This window comes from Engystomops pustulosus, chromosome 6 (assembly GCF_040894005.1).
Source record: "Engystomops pustulosus chromosome 6, aEngPut4.maternal, whole genome shotgun sequence".
Taxonomy (NCBI): Eukaryota; Metazoa; Chordata; class Amphibia; order Anura; family Leptodactylidae; genus Engystomops; species Engystomops pustulosus.
The window spans coordinates 19,271,679-19,292,473 of NC_092416.1; the positions used below are offsets into that span (position 1 = coordinate 19,271,679).

At 39.9% G+C, this 20,795-nt stretch overlaps 2 protein-coding genes across 2 annotated transcripts; both read right to left on the minus strand.

The window, feature by feature from the left end:
- Nucleotides 1-8,500: 8,500 nt before the first annotated feature.
- Nucleotides 8,501-10,917, minus strand: LOC140065552 (chymotrypsin-elastase inhibitor ixodidin-like). Its single transcript, XM_072113148.1, has 3 exons — nucleotides 10,705-10,917; nucleotides 9,993-10,040; nucleotides 8,501-8,794 (listed from the first exon to the last, which is right to left on the minus strand). The coding sequence occupies exons 1-3, from the start codon at nucleotides 10,742-10,744 to the stop codon at nucleotides 8,553-8,555; spliced, it is 330 nt and encodes a 109-aa protein (XP_071969249.1). The 5' UTR covers nucleotides 10,745-10,917; the 3' UTR covers nucleotides 8,501-8,552.
- An 831-nt stretch (nucleotides 10,918-11,748) lies between these two features.
- LOC140065553 (cysteine-rich venom protein 6-like) lies at nucleotides 11,749-18,475 on the minus strand. The gene is made up of 5 exons (XM_072113149.1): nucleotides 18,452-18,475; nucleotides 16,565-16,625; nucleotides 15,955-16,005; nucleotides 13,716-13,769; nucleotides 11,749-13,290 (listed from the first exon to the last, which is right to left on the minus strand). Exons 2-5 carry the CDS (start codon nucleotides 16,602-16,604, stop codon nucleotides 13,094-13,096), a joined length of 342 nt encoding a protein of 113 aa, XP_071969250.1. The 5' UTR covers nucleotides 16,605-16,625; nucleotides 18,452-18,475; the 3' UTR covers nucleotides 11,749-13,093.
- Nucleotides 18,476-20,795: the final 2,320 nt, after the last annotated feature.

The window sequence follows — 20,795 nt, forward strand, 5'->3', positions numbered from 1 at the left end:
TAACCATGAGAGGGTTGTTTGGTATGATAAACTAGGGAATATTTTAGGGAACAGGAGTCTGTTTTAATTTCTGAATTTACTGCAAAGGGGCCCACTTAGGCTCTGTCACCCTACTGAAACCTGGAGCCCACCCGAAGTTAGAACACTGCTACCACAAGATGTCAAACTAAATTGATTAGGGCAGGTAGATTCTCATTAGCACACTATGTGGCCAGCCATGGTACTACAAGTGACAGCCACCTTTAGTAATTTCTAAGAATTATGATGTGTATCTACTGAAGTATTATATGAAAATTGAATTAGAAGTTACATTGATGTTACATATGTAGTTATATTTATTGCATTTATGTCTATTTATGGATCTTATATTCCTGTATTTTAGGCAGCATTCAGTAGCATTTTATTTTGTGTATGTGTTTGGAACAGATTCAACTTCCACTTTAATTCTCTAGGAATGTATCATCAGCATTCTATTGAGATACCTACGTAATAGTAATGTACATAAACAGCCCCGGGCTCCATGGCTCCGTACAAAGGGTGGACCGCTGCCAAGAATGTCAGGCTAAAGAAAGCAAGGAACGAAAATGAAAAACTTTTTAAGGCCAATATTTGGTTTACCGTACATCTGTGAAATCTAAATTATGTACAAAAATGAAGACTTAAACTTAGATTTTAATGGAAATGCTGCGACCTTAAAACAAGAAATGTAACCCCTTTTAACTCCTATTTAACGCCCTATCTTTGCACATATTTTCCATGCTGATGCCCAGGATTTTTAAAAATTTTTTTTAATGCCTTCTACAAGTTTGATCTTTTTTGTATGTTCCGTTAACCGATGTTATATGTGTTTTTTTAGGACATAATGGGGCACATTGACTTACCCGATCCTGTCGCGATCCCTGAGGTGCGTTGTCTGATGAGGATTCAGAGCTGCCGCGATTCAACAAAATCGTGTGCCCAATATCCTGCATGTGTCGCTTCCCCGCTCAGGTCCATCGGAGTTCACCATCTTCTTCCCGGTGTATGTGAGTGCATTTTGAACTTTAAATCCCGTGCTTAGTCCGAATCAGTCCGGTTATCCGACGGCCCGTCCGAGATGAATCGCGCATGAAAGTCGGCGCGATTGCGGTGAAATCCGATCGCATGTGCCAAAAACCCCTGTTAAATGCTGCACAAAACAGAAATTGTCAGGAAATCCGATGGAAATGCAGTCCGTGGACCCTTAGTAAATGTTCCCCAATGGGTTCTTTTTTTTTTAGGTCATACTGTAGTTTTTGATAGCACAATTTTGGGTTTTATATACTGTCAGGATTTGCTGGTGGTTGAAAAAGGTTCAGACTCCAAGGTTGGCAGTCCTAATATTGAGTTTTATTCACTCGGAGATATTCAAATGCAGCACAGAAACAATACATAAAAAACTCCTGCCCAATTTGGGGGCTAACTAATCAGAAATTGGTTTCCTTGCCTTTAGTAACAAAGATTTCAGAACGACCAAGACCGTCCTCTGCAGGAGGAAACAGCTTTCTGGCTCTACAGCCAAGCTCTGCCATTGTCTGCTCTAATAGCAGACTTCTTATACTCCCTACAGAAGACAATCCCAGCCATATGGGTTTCCCCAGGTTCATCCACAAAATGTGGACTGAAGGGGATTCTCCAAAAAATCCAGCCCAAACATAGGCGTTTGCTGAGAAACAAACAATCTGGATTTTCTCATCTCACCCATCTGAGCAACCCGGGTGACATGTACATCCCTTCCAGTATTTGACAGGCCATCGGCTTATAATATCCTGTTGATGAACTTCTATTAACCCTTCCTGTACAGTATATTTAAAAAAGAACACAAAACGAACATTTTTTGCTAATATATGTGGATATCTGCATGTATGGTGTAACTTTTTTGTGTCAGTTTGGCTGTGTGAGGTCATAACGGCTATGAAGTATTTTTGGTTCATATTTGGGAATTGTAAAACTTTTTGATCACGTTTAATGTAACTTTTTGCTTGATGGATGATTAAGATTTTTTTTTTCTTTATTTTTAAGATTTTAAATTTTTTTTAGATTTTTTTGTTGTACGGCATAAATACCATTGTAAATTTTTGCTAGGGTTGTTACGGCAGTGGAACTACAAAATATGTGTGATTTATTATTTTTAATCGTGCTTCCAATTTTTGAGGGTTGAAGTTTCTTTAACCATTTTTTTTATTTTTCCAAGATTTATGGTAATTTAATAATATACCGGTAGGTTTTCTGAGATTCTTAGACTACCACTTAAACAAAATATGGCACAAATAGTCAATGGTTTTAAATGAAAATGCAAAAATCTACTTTGTAAATAAAATTACATACATTATACGTTTTGGAAGGTATTAAAAGCTTTTCTTTTCTTCAATCTTTTTTATTTCAGCTGTTGTGTAGTACAATGGTTTCACCACTTTGTGTCGCTAGATCATTACTAAATCACCTCCTTAACACAGCTGAGAAACATCTAAAGCATCTCTTTTACTTTTTACTTGATGTTATTTTAGTAGTTGTTGTTCTATACAGTAGCTGTTGTTTATAATATCTCAAGTAGAAAGGTGCAGTACCATTTTAAGCCACTATAAAATTTATGGAGCTGCGGTTCTTTAGCCAGAGCTGCCATGACCCCATAAAGCAGCTGATCAGTTGAGATATGAACCAGATCCCTAAAAATGTGAAATGATTGAGCTTTATCTATGGATATCAATAACAAGGCCCTAAAACCCTTTTTATAATCCATAATGTAAAATATAATAAAAAAAAAAAATCTGTGATATTTTATAATTTATGCTTACTTGAAGGGTAGACAAAAAAAACTTTACCCTTCATTATCAAGATAAAAAATAAATCAAACTGCTATAATGTAACATCCGTGCCAAAGTCCTTCTCTGTCTGCAGAGTGCGACTTAGGTGAGTGTGTGAACTGTGGCTAAGGTTTCTGCCGTGTTGTGATTGATTGAGGCACACCCAGCTCTCTGCAGTCCAGCTCTGTCCAACAAGGCTACTGGAGTGATGGAAGGCTTAACCAGTCAGCGGCTGGGGGCGGTGTCCAGGAACAGATACATCACACCTTGCTGGTTCTACAAGTCTCCTTAAACATTTCCCTATTGCTGATTACTATTGCTTTGCTATACTATGTATCCAACCTCCTACTTTGCTTAAACAACCTCTCTCTAGTGATTTGATTCTGTACTTTTGCCCCATCTTGATTTGAATGCCCAACTTTGCTTGACCCCTAACCAATAGGGTTTGAGTGGCTTGTCAGGTAGGTGTCAGAGGTTGTGAGTCTAGGATCTGAACCCCCTTTCTCTATCTAAATTTTTGGATTGAAGATAACTGGACTAGACAGTGCCATTTTAGTGATATTGCAAGTAGAATCACTAGTTCACAAGGAAAAGACCATTGGGCCAATTTTTCCAAATTAGTGATGAGCAGAATCGAAGTTTGGAACTGGATTTGATTCATACTATGCCAGTGACATTTAATTAGTTAACACTAGGGTGTCACTGGTGGGGTACCAAATTCGAATAGGGCTTTATAATTTTGATGGGTCCATTCATCACTTTTCCTAATGAAATGGCTCATTTATAATACATTGGAAAGTACATGAAGTTTTAGACAGGAAACAAGAACTGGAAACAAAACCCCTTTGTATAAATCCTGGAGTCACCTATGACCCAATGGTCCCACTACAGTTCAGATTGTAAAAATGGGCTGCTGAGGGAAAGCACAAGCTCAAGGAGGAGGCAATGAAAAATGTATGTATTTTTAATTACAGTAAAGTAAGCTGTAACAGTAAAGTAAAAACAACTAAAGTTCACCCATATGTAAAAAAAATAATTTCTGCCAGGAAACCACTGCACAAAGAAGGGTTCAAAATTTGGCAGGAGTTGTGATATTGACCTAAAAGGGAAATTAACTAAATTTCCTATTTCAATCATAAAATTATTTTTAAATGTTGAGAAAAGTGTAATTTTTTCAATAAACTTTATTTATTCAATAGAACACAAGTTCATATAGTATATAATAACTTATAATATCAAATGCACAAACCATGTAGGTTTTGACAATGAAAACAGTACCATACCCCTCCCCCATCTTTGGAATATTTACCCATTTTTACCCTAGTTCCCATAAGAAGTGTTTGTCGGATTTTCACATTCACTGTTTTTGATACATGGACTCACTCATTGTTCTGGAGATAGTGGTCCTTCTTGTAGACACAAGGGGGGGGGGTACATTCTATAAAGGAAAACTGCATGTAACTGCCCAAGCTCTTACACGTTCCACCGCAGCATGGACTACAGCCTTGTTTTCTGTTATCTGGGCAATTTATTAGATGGAATAAAGAAAAATTGACTAGTGACTAGAACAATCAGTTTATTGTATATTCTGTAGATATTTATAAGGTCCAGCTTGTCCTTTTCATTAGGAATCCTCATCAATTTGCCGAGGCAAAAAGTTGCAACTAAGAGAAACTATCTTTTTGAGGGTTCCAACTAACTGAATAATATTGGTGTAATGTAATTTTTTATTTGGCCAGTGGTGACATTGTACAAGAATGCAATGCCTACTGCCATGTAATCTCATATATTACAGCTCCTTACTTAAAATTATAGTAGTGGAATAAGCAAAAATATACTGTAATCAGATTAAATTTGGCAAACCCCAACAAGATGAGTCATGTCTATGCAAGAAAAACTATTTTAACTATTCAGACTTAAACACTGATTACTTTTTTACAAGGTGTTGTCCAGGGAAAAATTATTTTTGGCCATGTGATTGCTTCCATTCACTCTCAATTGGAGTGGATACTGTCAATTCTCTCTTCTCTTCCTATGCAGGAGGTGATCTAGAAACTTTATCAAACATTGATCCCAAGAATGTGACAACTAGAGTCTAAAGGAAATAGATCCCCATAAAAATTGTTGCCATTGTATTTAAAACTCAACTTTTTTTAAGCATATTTTAACTAGGAGAAGGGTTCTTGGGCCACACTTATAGTGGAATTTTATAAAATATAGTAGGCTAGATTTCATTCCCTTCAGGTCCCACTAAAAATGATGATATGGATGGAAAATTGTCCATCCCAAACATAACTCTTCTTACATAACTGAAGACTCATGGCGTCCAATTTTTCCATACACATTGCTGGAAATGCTGTAGGAGAAAGATCACATTAACTTCCTTATGTTTTATTATTTATTCCCTTTGCCCCCAACCTGAACCCTTAGTTTTTTTACAACTATTTTGGTCCTGTAGAAGAAATTCAAGTGTTTGGCTACAATATTGCCTCTGCTCGATCTTTGGGAATCTGTTTCTAAACAACAGTTTCCCAATGTTGAAATACCTGGATCCAATAAAAGATCCTCTGATCTGACCTTAATTTAAGAAGCCAAAATATAGGAGGGTATTGGACACAGGAACTGTAGGACATTTTTAGGTGCACTGACTACGAATTTGAAGTAGCCTTAGAAGGAGCCTTATAAATTCATGAATTTTTCAAGATTTCCAATTTGGGCTGGTGAAAACAAGGTTTTCTTTCTCCCCATCTTTATACTATGCATATATATATATATATATTTAAATAAATTTCAATAAACTACAACTCTGCATCATGTTGATGTATTTCTGAAAACGAAGAAAATGAATTTTAGTGCAAACAAGATTAGAGAGCGACAGATCTCTGCACCCCATGGTGCCCAAACACAAGAGAACAATGTCTCCAAGTTAGTATCCTCTTCCGAAGAGATGGTTGGACATAGTTCTTGCCAGGAAGAAGCTGTCGTAGGTCCATGGGAGCAGAAACAACCAGCATTTCAGGAGGAACAATATGGTTAGGAACGGGTTCTTCCCCAATTAGGGTTTGGTTTTCTTCTCGTCATTTTCTATTGACTTATTGTTTTCCTGTACATTATTTACAGATAATTTATGTGTTCCTTGTTTCTCTTTTCTTGCTGTACATTTAAGGATTAATGACACATAAATTCTTGGTTTACTCTTCCAGTGAAACGGAAAAGGATTTCAATCCATTTCTTCATCCGACCCGCATACTTTTCTTTATGTCTGACAACTTTATCCAAATAGCATCTATCTATCTAGAAAAGTAAAATCTAGAGCAGCACAGTGGGTGGGTGCACAACAGCAAGATCCCGGCTATATATTTATATATATTTTATATCCTAGAAAAATGTATCATCTATCTAATCTTTCTATCTAGAAATGGTAAAAGTCCAAGTCAGCACAATTTGCAAAACTCCTTAGACGAAGGGGTGCAGGGCCCCCAAAGGTCCTGGCCTCGTTCTCTTGTGGATAAAAATTGTAAAAAGCGGGCAGCGCTCCAAGGTCCCAAATTCAAAGTTTTCTGATCTTTATTGAACAAGTGGCAACGTTTGTAGGATACTTTCATCAGGCTTGATGAATATAAAATACAAAACCAATATAAACTAAGACACAAACATAACAATGCACACATGCATAAGGCTTGAGGCCGCACGTGTCTCAGTTTTTCACTTTCAAGTCTCACCCCATGACACACAATCACAGACATTCCTATAACAGCGTGGCCTCTAGCCAGCGTGGCTGTCAGGTGAGTCAAACCATGTGACTCTACACAATGAAGGAAGACTACACACACCTTCTGGATGGCTGCCATAAAAAACCATAACCTGCAACCGCATATGGCACAGCTTGTGTATCTAAGCCTTCTAGCTGTGATACTGTGGTGTCCAAACTTGATTGCTTAGACCTCTTTATCTGCTAGTTAGAATGTGGTGTATTGCAGTCACCATGTTAATTGTAGCCTATTTTATGCTATTTATAATGTTAACTTTATATTTTATAGTGTACCAGCTGTAGCTAGCGGCATTGCCTGAGAGAGTAAATAATAGCTCTTAGCTATACCCAAATAGAATGGAGTAGCAAAAAAATATTTTAGATGTATCTACGCCTCTGTCTACTTCAGAAACAAGGTAGCACTCCAAAATTCAAGTGAAAAGCAGGGTGTCTATATTCCATGTTGGGGCTCTTCGGTGGCACAGCACCTTTTTCAGGCATAGTGTTACATGATCAACAATCAAACAAATATAGGGCAACCTTCCATTTCATTGGTCAATGGTTGGGGTTACTCAAAAAATAAAAATATTTCATACTGCGTTACATCAATACGAGTCTTTTATATTTTTAATGGTGCATCATATAAGATTATGTGTACAGGCAGTCCCTGGATTACGTACAAGATAGGTTCTGTAGGTTTGTTCTTAAGTTGAGTTTGTATGTAAGTTGGAACTGTATATGTTATAATTTTAACCCAAGCCAGATATTTTTTGGTCTCTGTAACAATTGGGTTTTAAAAATGTTGGGTTGTCATAAGAACCAGGATTAATTATAAATCTTAATTGCAGACATCTTTAACTGTTTATATAGCTGTTTATTGTAGCTTGGGGCTAAAGTGCAGTAAATTACCAATATCCAAAGGTCCGTTTGTACCTAGGGGTTGTGTGTAGGTCAGGTGTTCTTAAGTAGGGGACCGCCTATACATTATACATATTGGGGGTCATTTACTACCGATTCGCGTTTTCCCGATTTCCGATTTGCGCCGATTTCCCCTGAATTGCCCTTGGATTTTGGCGCACACGATCAGATTTTGGCGCATCGGTGCCGGCGTGCACGTGACGGAAATCGGGGGGCGTGGCCGAACGAAAACCCGATGGATTCGGAAAAACCGCCGCATTTAAAAAAAAAAATCTGTCGCGGAGCTTGCACTTACCTTCACTCAGCCCGGTTCGGTGAACTCCAGCGCGTTCCGATGCTTTTCAGCGCAGCAGCGCCACCTGGTGGACGACGGAGGAACTACCTTAATAAATCCCGGCCAGACCCGAATTCAGCGCAGAGAACGCGCCGCTGGATCGCGAATGGACTGGGTAAGTAAATCTGCCCCATAGTGCATAAAACCTATTAAAATCAAATTCATGTCCCGCCTATCGGGATGTAGACCACCCTCCCGTCTTCCGGGATTGTAACTTCTGGTAGTAACTCCAATTAGGTGTCTCCGGTAAGTTGACCCCAAGAGTAGGCAGCTGTTATATACTGTCGGCGCCATTTTTGAATATCCCGAATTTATATGTCAACCCCTATTGAATCTGAATCAGTAACAAAAGGAAAAAGTCCCATTTAATCACAGTGGGGACATCTTAGTGTGATCTGGTATTCTAATGAACATCAGTCACATATTGACATGTTGGCCCCCACAGCCACACCTTTCTGATAGACAAAAAAGTCATTCCCAAACAGGAAATAGCTGTTATACAAGACTAATGCATGTATATCTAGTATAAAATGAGTTTCCTGTTCCCTGTAATTAGATCGCCTGAGTTTTTTCTCTACTGCTTTCAATCCCATATCATGGTTGATTTACGTGTACAGTGATACTGCATCAAAGGATAATAAGCCTCACTCATTATCAAGAAGGAAAGACAAAATGTAGAATCCATGTTTATTATAGATGAGATGTCCTCAGAATTCAGTCCTCTCCATCAGTTGTATTTTTTGCTTTTTTCACGTTTTTTATACTTTCCAGAGACTTCTTTGGGGCATTTCTCCGGTAGGATACATGGACCTGAGTTGCCCGACTTGAATATAAAAGGACTCTGACAGAAGCATCCAGGAACACAATTCATTGTGCATGGGACATGTTCATGTTTCATCAGCTCGCAGTTCATTGGACAAGCGCTTCCACAAACATCCCAAGACTTATTGGCCTCCGGACATCTTTGACCTATAGAGGAAGATGGGACATTATAGGCGAACCTCAACTTTATACAAAAGTCCTCTAGAAAGTAAAATGAACTTGAGCTTTGATCTTTTATAATACACATAGGATTAATGATACCAAGGAAGGAACTTGATCCCATTGGTCAGTAGACACCAAAGTTTGGATTTGTTGTTGCTTTGTTGTGACAGACCTTTGGACGGCCAAATACATCTCTGATGATAAATGACGGTGGCATTCACTATTAAGCTCTACCAGATTGACTCAAACATTATCACTACTTAGTCAATGAACAGATATTCCAGTAAAGTAGATCTTCGTATGTCACTGGGTCACTACTAGTTTTGGTGACCTTGAGTTGGCTTAGAACAATGGCAAGGTGACGCTCATCAGAGAAGCCTTCCAAAGAAGACCAACCCCAAATTACACAACGGTCAATTGGTTCCAGGGCAAATCCTACCCATACACATACACACTTCCTGTACAAACATGGCAGCCCGAATATATATAAATTCTATCAATGAATGGATTATAATAAATTATTTTTATAATATGCATTTTTAATATTATTGATTATGTAAAAAATGGTGGTATTGTTTCTTACAACATAGTTATTGATTAGACAATCTTAATTTTTTTCCCTCTTAACATCATAAAATGTTTGTGGGCTCAGTAAGGATGTAAAAAATTAAGGCCCCAAATTCCCTTTGAGGAATGGTCTGGTAGTTTGGAGTTAAGGCACCTCCCTTTGGACCTCACCCATCCCTCCTTGTCTTTTTACTATCAACACAGTAATATTGCCATCTCTGTCTAACACAATGGGGCATATTTATCAAGCTGCCTGAAAGTCGGAATATTCCTTGTTGCCCATGGCAACCAATCACAGCTCAGCTTTCATTTTACCAATGCTCATGGATATTTTGCAGGGGAGCTGTGATTGGTTGCAAGAAATAAGAATATTCTGACTTTCAGACAGCTTGATAAATCTGCCCCAGTGAGTTTCTTTGGGCCCACCAGATTATAGAAGTCTCTAATTTGGGTTGTCTCTGTGGTCCAGAATCGATTTATAGGAAGGCACCTATTCTTGTTTACTTGTGGGCCAGTCCAAAATTACCCATACTCACCTCCCTAGTCACGGATGACATGCCCCCTCAATGGCATTTAAAAAGCATAACAAAAAAATATCTCCTCTTATTAGACTCACCTAATTGGTCTTGAGGTTGAATGGCAATGGCCTTCGCAATGCACAAGGCTGAAAAGACATATTACATGTGGAGTTTTGTCATGATGATACAATATCTTCTTAATAATAAAATAATATTTCTATAGTGTTAAACTGGAAGAAGCGCAATGGTGCCAAGTGGCCAATACTGGGTACTCAGACCAAATCCCTGAATCCATTCCAATACTTTAGCTCCAATACCATGTCAATATATATATATATATATATATATATATATATATATATATATATATAATGTTCAGGCTTTGCCCTCTCTTTTGTATGTATCAATGAGTAGGTTAATAACATAGAAGTCTTTGCCTTTCAGTGTAGGTCAGGGAAGATAAACAATAGTTCCTATTCTCCTACATTCATACATATACCCACCATATATACAGTATAGTACAATGTCCCAACGTATTTATTCTTCTACAACTAATGTAATTCCTTAGGAGCGAATACGAAACTATGCAGCATTAGATAATACTGGCTCTCTAGCTGTAAATAGCGACCAGGTGCCGATGGTGAGTCTGGTTGCTTGGGTAGCTCTCTCACCCAAAAAAGGGGAGGGGTTATGACACCCTCTTGTTAATTTATTTGAAAAATCTGGTAGGTCTCCTTTAAAAATTTAGGAAATGGTGCAAAATATAATTTGACCTGGTGATCTCCTTGAATACTCTAAACCATTACTCACCCGCCGTCAGTGTCAGGAGCACACAGGTCATCTTCAACATTTTTGTTCCTCTCTTTTTAGCTCTGTGTAACAAATGGATACAAATTCTTTTTACGTAGTCACTACATTAGCTGTTCTGTTCTTCTGAGATCCTTCAGACTGATTATGGGATATGGCTGGATATAACAACTGGTTACATGTCATCCCAATTTACTGTAAAACACCAACGCATCTGGTTAATCATGAAGAGAAAAGCAAACACACGAGAAACACTGCGGGGACAACTCTCAGTAACCACATGATGGGTAGCAGGCAAACATACAAATAAAATACCTTACAACGACTTGCTGGGAATTGTGGGGTTGCCACAGCTTTATTTAACCACACATTTTTAACATATTTAACATCAAAAATTCTTTTCCAGGGCAAGGTCCCAATCCACCAGCTGTGACACCTGTGATCATGCGGCAGGAATTGGTGGACGGGCCGTCGGATGATCTGACTGATTCGGACAGACTGCAGGATTTAAGATTAAAATTGCTTTGCCTCAAATGCACTTACATACAGCGGGAAGAAGATGGTGGACTCCGGCGGACCTCAGCGGGGAAGCGACACATGCAGGATATCGGGCACACGATCTTAGTGAATCGGGAACTCCTCCAAATGGGTAAGTAAATGAGCCCCAATATCTTGCCATTATACATTCTACCAAAACAACGGGGGTAGGTCAACCCCCTCTTTACCCCCACTGCCCCTCCTTTAGTATTGCCTGCCAAAACCGCTTAACCCTGTAGTCCTAAGCCCTTTTGTTTACCACTTCAGGGCTTGTTTACTTCAACTTTTATTTCAATTTGTGCAGGACCCTGAGAAATCTCTGGTCACCTGACAAGAAGATGAAGGACTCCTTTTAAGTACGAAGAAAACTTAAAGGGGTTTAAAACTTTAAGTCTTAAAGAGGTTTGCCATGAAGACACATTCTCTAATTCAATTTTGTTAACAAAAATACAGCATTTCACAGATATTATTCCAACCTGTCTCTATCAGTCTTGGGGTGTAGAATTGCAGTTGCCCAAGCATCCGACTATAAATCAGAAGTCTAGGGTTGCCAGGACAGAGACAAAGAGAGAGACACTTCCTGTCGGCAAGCAACAGTGTGAGGAAAGTAAATCTACATGCTACAGGCAGATAAGGTTTTTATATGGTGGAGGGAGGCACAGCATAGCTGACCGTGTATGCTATGGCTGAGTTAACAGAGCTAGAAATGTTATGTGCATCTCATGAATCTCATCATCTCTCATTTCTGATTGTTCTCATCTCTCTTTCTAAGTTTCAGATACTAGTGGATGTTCAGAAGTTAAATGAAAGTGTAGGTAAGCCTTTACCCTGTACACAGCACTAGTGGGATCATGAAGTGTCTGCTCAGAAAGTCCCCGCCCACACTGAATTTTACACTGACCATCACTGTGTGATAAGAGCTAAAAACGCAATAAAACTAAGTACAATGGCAAAGTAAGGGGTTACAAATGATCTTTATTGTGTAAACATCACTAGGGGATTGAAATTTGAAAATTTTCTTTCAAGGCCAAACCCCTTTAAAGATTTAATACACAGATATGCAGTGCAAATAAAAAGATAAAAAACTGTTATGAAGAATATACAAACTATATAGATATAAACAGTGAAAATAACAAAAAGGGTAAAACAGATAAGCCTCACTAATGAATAGTAGAAGTTACTTGTACCATTGGACCCAGCAGAAGATTGTAAAGGCAGTCCTTATAAGTGACCTGGAATCCCCCAAAAATGACAGTCCAGCTTGTTAATCTAATTAGTTCTGCCACCCTTTGGCTGGCGAGGTCATTGAGCCAGAAATGTTTGCATGCTAATGTGTCTTGTCCTTTTTTAAAATTTATTTTAAATATGACTCTACAATAACCTCCAATCCACTGGGTTCTCCAATCTCCATCACCCCATAGAGTTTCCCTACTAGAATCTAGAACATTCCCCCCTTGCATTCGCTCCTCTTCTCCCTGGGGATAAGACGTGCAGCCTTGCCAGGTGAGACAACATGTACTTACAGGATAAACACAGATTCCTCCCTGTGGTTATGGCATCTAGAGAAGGTTTTATCGCAGGTCTTGAAATGTAAATTAGAATTGTAATCTATGTGGACTACAACAATAAAAGTTGATAACATTTCTATAATATCACCATAACATGTCCTCACTTAAGTGCCGTGGTTCTGTTTTTGCACCACGACGATCCCTATTTATTGCAGGTTCCTTTCAAATACAAAAATGACTCTATATTTTGTTTTTCATCTTATTTATTAGGATTACATAGGTTCCCATCATCTTCATGTATAGGAAATTTTTTTTCAGTTCTTCAATTCAAAAGATTCTTGTGTTTTCTAAGGACATCTGTCAGGATGGACACAAGTGCCGGAGCTTCCAGACTCGAAGATAAAGGGTTTACGGCAGAAACATCCCGGCACACAGTCGGTAGAACACGTTGTGGTGTCACTTCCTTGATTCTCACAGTTGATGGGACAGGCGGTCCCACAATCCATCCACATTTGGAGCCTTGGACATTCTGCTGCATCAATGGCTATAAAAGATTCAAATCTGTTAAAAACTTTCTCTAGTCCATAGTAACTAATCACACACACAGTGATTTCTCTATAAGGTATTCCCTCCGTTTCTCCGTTAAGGAACTCTATTTCCATTTCACAAGATGGCTGCCTTGTCTACTGTGTTCTCTGAAAGATACTCCCCTGGATAGATAGTAGATGATGATGTCATGATCATGTGATTGGCTTCTTGTGGTGCAGAAGGTAAATCACATGGTCACACTACAAACAGACCCTAGGACTCACATGGACATATTAACCCCCACCCCCTTACTAATGGGGATAAGTTAGTAAAATTCTAAGTTTTTGGTGCACTTGAATTTTTCCAGGAGAAACTCAAAAAGTATTGTACACAATTTTCACATCATGCCAGTATGGAAGGATATACTTAGGTGTTACTTACCTTTATCTTTTACCCATGGCAAATTAAGGTGTGACTCAATGTTGCGCCGATCTGCTGGAGAGAAAGGAGATGGGCAACTCTGTAGAGTTATAGACTAGTAGAATGGTGGCATGGCTGTACCCCCTGCAATAAATTCGCTTCCCACCCTCCCCTGCCCCCCCCCCACACACATATCTACAGCTGCAAATCCGTTCAGAAAAGCCATGAAGCTTGCCCCACTTACATAATTACCCACACTTGGTGGGGCCTCCTTTAAAGTGTAACTGTAAAGTTACTTGACAAATAGTTTTAGCACAGCTGGAGAAAGCTGTCAATACCTGGATCATGCTGCTAGCTTCTTCCAATCCTGAGATCTAGTGCTAATACATATATAAGGCTATCTGTAACATTCTCTTAGCTTTTCCTGAAGTGGGTGGGACTTCTTGGTTGTGAAATCAGCTATGGGCAGTGATGCCAATAACACTCAGGGCATTCACATGAATGTGCACAAACAGCTCAGCCAATCAGAACACAGAATTAGTATTACTGCTTGTACAGAGAGCTAGTGCAGAGCAAGGCAGAGAAGACACAGAGCATTGGAGCTCATCATGCAGGTATCTACTACATCACACAGAAAACATATATTAAGGATGTATTCACATGTGTCAGTATGCGTTACTGCCACGTGTGAATTCACCTTAAAACATGAAAAGATGAAAAATGGGCGCACCTCTCCAGAAGACCATATGTCTGAGTGAACCTCCTCCATAAAAGACTGTTTTTTAATTCAAACACAGATTGTTTTTTTTTACTCCATTATACTCTATGGTAACTACCTCTGCAGATCAACACAAAGGAGGAGAACTGCTCATAGAGGGTTTCCTGTGTATACACGGTGCTGTGTGTGCAGGATCCATGATCTGATCCATTCATTAGAACTGATGGAGAGAATGAGCTCTGGCTATATTTATGCATTCCAACTCTCATACATACTTTCAAACACATATAGCCCTGCTACATCCCATTCCTAGTATGTGATTGAATGACCTGAAGCATGTGATCAGCCTAAAGCTTATAGCATCAGAGCAGGCCAAGTAGCTTTTACTGATCCTGAGAGTGCATGTGCTAGTAACCCCTCCCGCCACTCTCCTCTTCTCCCTCCAGCTACGGAATCACATGGCAACCAACCCACACAAAGACAGAGGGACCAGGTAACTGGTAGCTTCCAACCTGTTAGCTGACAAATGGCTGCAGATAACTAATTAGTAAAATTAGAGAATTGCTTATTTTGGCTTAGTGCAGAGCTAGGGAAAAGTTTTCATAGTTTAAGCTTTAAGGGCAAAATGGTGGGGGCCCTGGGAAATGCCCTAACCCTAATCTGAGCCTGGTAATATTATTTTAGGTTAATATTATTTTCAGGTTAGGATGCAATGACAGACACAGCCTGTGCACAAGTTTGCACAGTTTTTAGGCAGATTATACAAGAAACTCTAGATGTAGAAATTGTATTCTGCAACTTTCTTTACTGTATGTTGTAATGTGTCTGGCTAAGATCCCTCCTCACAATGTATACAGACCCCAACCCCTTCTTTAAATAAAACACAAACCACATTACATTTTATACAAAAGCAGACAACACTCTATACAGACCTTAAACCAAAGCCCCATATACAAAACCAGTAGAGATTTCCTTACTTTCATAAGTGCTTACAGATTTCTATAGGGTCCCCAGACAAACCACTACAGGGACCCTTATATGAACCCCAGACCACACTTTATGCAAGCCCCAGACCAATCTATATGCTAGACTAGAGCTCCCTGTATACAGACCCTGTGCCAGAAACCCCTGTATACAGACCCCAGACTACAGATCAGCCTTTTATACAGACATCAGACCACCCTCTATACAAACCAGCAGACTACAATGTATACCAAGACCATGACCTCCGACCCACGAGAGACCAGAAACCAACCTGCTATACCAACCCCAACCAAAACCACTGTATAGAAAACATAATCAGAACAGAAATAGAACAGAACCCCTCTATACAGCACCCAGAAACAAATCTTCTTTTTGAAGACCCCAGATCATCAATCTTTTCCCGTTCTCCAGGATTAGGAAGAGGTAGGTCTGATTTAATGAAGCTGGGGCATCTGGGAAATTTGCTGCTACCGCTCCCCTTTTTCTGGGAATCTTCGAGATATTTTTTTTATAGTCACATCATGTCAGTAACAAGGTATCTTATTGGGGGGTACTTACCGTCATCTTCAATCAATGGCTTGTGCTCTGTGGGATCAATCATATGTAGAGCTACAGGAGACAAATGGGAGGAGCTTATTATTTACCCATGAATGTCATGCCACCATATTTAGCATTATATGATCACTTCCACAACTGATATGACGCAGCGCTGCAATGAGTTTGCCAAATCAGTCCCTGTACCAAATGGGGCTCACAATCTAATCCACCTACCAGTATGTTTTGGAGTGTGGGAGGAAACCTGAGGACCCAGAGGAAACCCACGCAAACACAGAGAGAACATACAAACTCTTTGCAGATGTTGACTCTAGGACTTGAACCCAGGTCCCCAGCGCTGCAAGGATGTAATGCTAACCACTGAGCTACTGTTCTGCCACAACATGTAATATCATTCCTATACACTGACTATACAGAGATACACATTCTTCATAGAAGAGGAACACATTTCATTTTTGAATGTAACATTGTGGAAGTTTACAGTTAACATTAAGAAATGGTTGATAACGGAGAGCAGTAGATTACATGCAGCTGCACAGTGCAGAACATAATTTAACCCTAAGCTTACCACCAACCACAACAAGATGTTCCAACATACACAGAACTTACTTACAGAATACACAAATGAAGAGGATCGGGCTCAGTTTCCACATTTTCAATGGTCTTCTGAATTGCTGAATTTGAAAGGAAGCAAAAAAATAATTTATATATATTTTGATTTCATTACAATCCCCTTCTCAAAGGAAAACTACCATCAAAATCTATCATGAGTGAACAGAGAGACTTACTTAAATATATCCAAGCATCATGACTGTGATGATCTTATTATACTTGTTATATACACTCACCGGCCACTTTATTAGGTACACCATGCTAGTAACGGGTTGGACCCCCTTTTGCCTTCAGAACTGCCTCAATTCTTCGATTCAACAAGGTGCTGGAAGCTCCTCAGAGATTTTGGTCCATATTGACATGATGGCATCACACAGTTGCCGCAGATTTGTCGGCTGCACATCCATGATGCGAATCTCCCGTTCCACCACATCCCAAAGATGCTCTATTGGATTGAGATCTGGTGACTGTGGAGGCCATTTGAGTCCAGTGACCTCATTGTCATGTTCAAGAAACCAGTCTGAGATGATTCCAGCTTTATGACATGGCGCATTATCCTGCTGAAAGTAGCCATCAGATGTTACAGGGTACATTGTGCTCATAAAGGGATGGACATGGTCAGCAACAATACTCAGGTAGGCTGTGGCGTTGCAACGATGCTCAATTGGTACCAAGGGGCCCAAAGAGTGCCAAGAAAATATTCCCCACACCATGACACCACCACCACCACCAGCCTGAACCGTTGATACAAGGCAGGATGGATCTATGCTTTCATGTTGTTGACGCCAAATTCTGACCCTACCATCCGAATGTCGCAGCAGAAATCGAGACTCATCAGACCAGGCTACGTTTTTCCAATCTTCTACTGTCCAATTTCGATTAGCTTGTGCAAATTGTAGCCTCAGTTTCCTGTTCTTAGCTGAAAGGAGTGGCACCCGGTGTGGTCTTCTGCTGCTGTAGCCCATCTGCCTCAAAGTTCGACGTACTGTGCGTTCAGAGATGCTCTTCTGCCTACCTTGGTTGTAACGAGTGGCGATTTGAATCACTGTTGCCTTTCTATCAGCTCGAACCAGTCTGCCCATTCTCCTCTGACCTCTGGCATCAACAAGGCATTTCCGCCCACAGAACTGCTGCTCACTGGATGTTTTTTCTTTTTCGGACGATTCTCTGTAAACCCTAGAGATGGTTGTGCGTGAAAATCCCAGTAGATGAGCAGTTTCTGAAATACTCAGACCAGCCCTTCTGGCACCAACAACCATGCCACGGTCAAAGGCATCAAATCCCCTTTCTTCCCCATACTGATGCTCGGTTTGAACTGCAGGAGATTGTCTTGACCATGTCTACATGCCTAAATGCACTGAGTTGCCGCCATGTGATTGGCTGATTAGAAATTAAGTGTTAACGAGCAGTTGGACAGGTGTACCTAATAAAGTTGCCGGTGAGTGTATGGCCTCCTTTATTCTAGAATCAACTTTTAGAATTATACTAATTAGCCTGAGGGGCTACCCTATGCCCTTTGTGATCTGGCTTTACAGATTGTTACACTCTCTCACCTTCCCTCTGCTTGTGTAGTAAGAAGGAAGTGCAGGGAGAAGCTTGTGGGTGAGACAGTGTAACAGTCTGGAAAGCCATATCACAAAGGGGATTGGGTAGCCCCTCAGGCAAATTAGTATAATTTAAAAAGTTGAAGGAGGTCATGGATAATAAATATAAGAAGATTACCACAGTCCTGGTGCCTGGATCTATGAGTAAGTGTCCCTGGTTTATCAGGATGGATTTTGATGGTCGATCTGCTGGCCACGAGGCTCGGCCACCCATCAGGAACCCAAGTATTGAAGGTGCCTTGTATATATAACATAGCATGTCTATAGAAGATGACAATACTCACACAAGCGCGTCTCTTCTCTTCTCTAAAATTTTTTCAGACTGAAGCTTAACATCTAGTTTTTCTACTTAATAGAACTATGTGGCAGGAGGGAGTTACACTTGACACACCCCATCATTCTAAAATTGACCATAAGAATGTGAAAAAAATTACATAATTGAAAAAAGGAATTTCCAAGCATAACTGTGAAACCTGCTAAACCATACCATAAATTCTTTTATTTTACTAATCAGGGAATCCAAAACATCTGGTCTCCAAAAGGTCTGAAAATTGGGTAAATCCAACCTTTGATGAAGAATAAGACTGGTTACAATGGACCTGCACTCCCATAGTCCTTTGGCCACCGACTGCTAGGATCCCTTCGGGTCAACTAGACATCCCATATACTGTAGGTAGGGAAAACTGGCTGTGACGGTAAACACGGCTACATCTGCCGTGAAAAATTGGGTAAATCCAACCTGTGATGAAGAACAAGACTAGTTACAATGGACCTCCACTCTCACGGTCTTTGGGGACCCACTGCTAGGATTCCTACCAATCAACAAGACATCCCATATACTGTAGAAAGGGAAAACTGGCTGTGACGGTAAACACGGTTACATCTGCCGTGAAAAATTGGGTAAATCCAACCTTCGATGAAGAATAAGACTGGTTACAATGGACTTGCGTTCTCATGGTCTTTGGGGACCCACTGCTAGGATTCCTACCAGTCAACAAGACATCCCATATACTGTAGAAAGGGAAAACTGGCTGTGACGGTAAACACGGTTACATCTGCCGTGAAAAATTGGGTAAATCCAACCTTCGATGAAGAATAAGACTGGTTACAATGGACTTCCGTTCTCATGGTCTTTGGGGACCCACTGCTAGGATTCCTACCAGTCAACAAGACATCCCATATACTGTAGATAGGGAAAACTGGCTGTGACGGTAAACACGGCTACATCTGTCGTGAAAAATTGGGTAAATCCAACCTTCGATGAAGAATAAGACTGGTTACAATGGACCTCCACTCTCATGGTCTTTGGGGCCCAATGCTAGTATCCCTACCGATCAACAAGACATCCCATATATTGTGGATAGGAAAAACTGGCGGCGACTGTAACCAGGACCACGACTACAATGAGGCAAGATGAAAACCTTTCCTTAGGTGGCAGATGTCTGTCTAGGAGAGGATTCGCCCACCAGGAAATCTAGTTGATCTTATTGAAAATTCTTGAAAAGTCAGGGATGTAAAATATGGGGGTCATTTATCTTTATTTTTCTTCCAGTTCCTTCCGTCTTTTTTGGAATTTTTTTGGCGCATTGCAATTTTCGCCCCTTTTTAGGGACATCTTGAAATGTCCTCAGGACATTTGTTTTTCACCAGTAAAACACATCTATCTTTTATTCCGAATGTGCTAAATGTCGCAGATGACATTTAGCATTTCAGATTGCCTTAAATTTGATACATTTTTTGGCGCAAAAACATCCAGATGAAACCATACTTCAGGAAAACTTATAAAATGGAAAAAAAATGACTTGAGACGTTTGTGTGACATTTTTGAGACATTTGTAAAAAACATTTAAAGGAAACCTACCATTTGATTTGATGCATTATGAAGCAAACATACCTTGAGACTGCTATGGCTACACTGATGCAGGATCATATCTTGGTTAATCCCTGTGCTGAGTGGTTTTGCTGATAAAACAGATATAACATCATGATTATGAAGCTCTGTCGCTTCTATGGCTGGTTCAGCGCTTGGTTCCGTGCTTCTCCTAGCCTGTGAGTTTTTCTTGGCAGAAGAGGATGATGCAATCACTTTTCTCCCTGCCAGACAGAATAATCATTTGCTGCAGCATCCCCCACCTGCTGTGTATGAGTGATCCAGCTCAGGTTGATCGGTCATGCTTGACTAACCTCCATTTGTAATTACAAGCTGACCCAGCTTTCCCAAGGTCCTGAATGTTATAATTATTTTTTCAGCAAAACCACTCAGCTCAAGGATTAACCAAGATATGATCCTGCATCAGTGTAGCTACAGCATTCTCAAGGTATATTTGCTTCATAATGATAGGTTTCCTTTAACACAAGGAGAAGTGAGATTGATAAATTACCAAAGTGGCAGACGGGGAAAAAACAGGCAAAAACAAACACAGATAAATGACCCCCTATGTCTCCTTCACTCCCAAAAATCTATATGTTCTTTGATAACTGCATGGCAAAAGAGATACTTATCTAGTAGGGCAGCTTAGATACAGCAGCTCAGCTCTATATAAGGAAGATTCCTATGTAATGGCAGCTTAGATACAGCAGCTCAGCTCTATGTAAGGAAGCTTCCTATGTAATGGCAGCTTAGATACA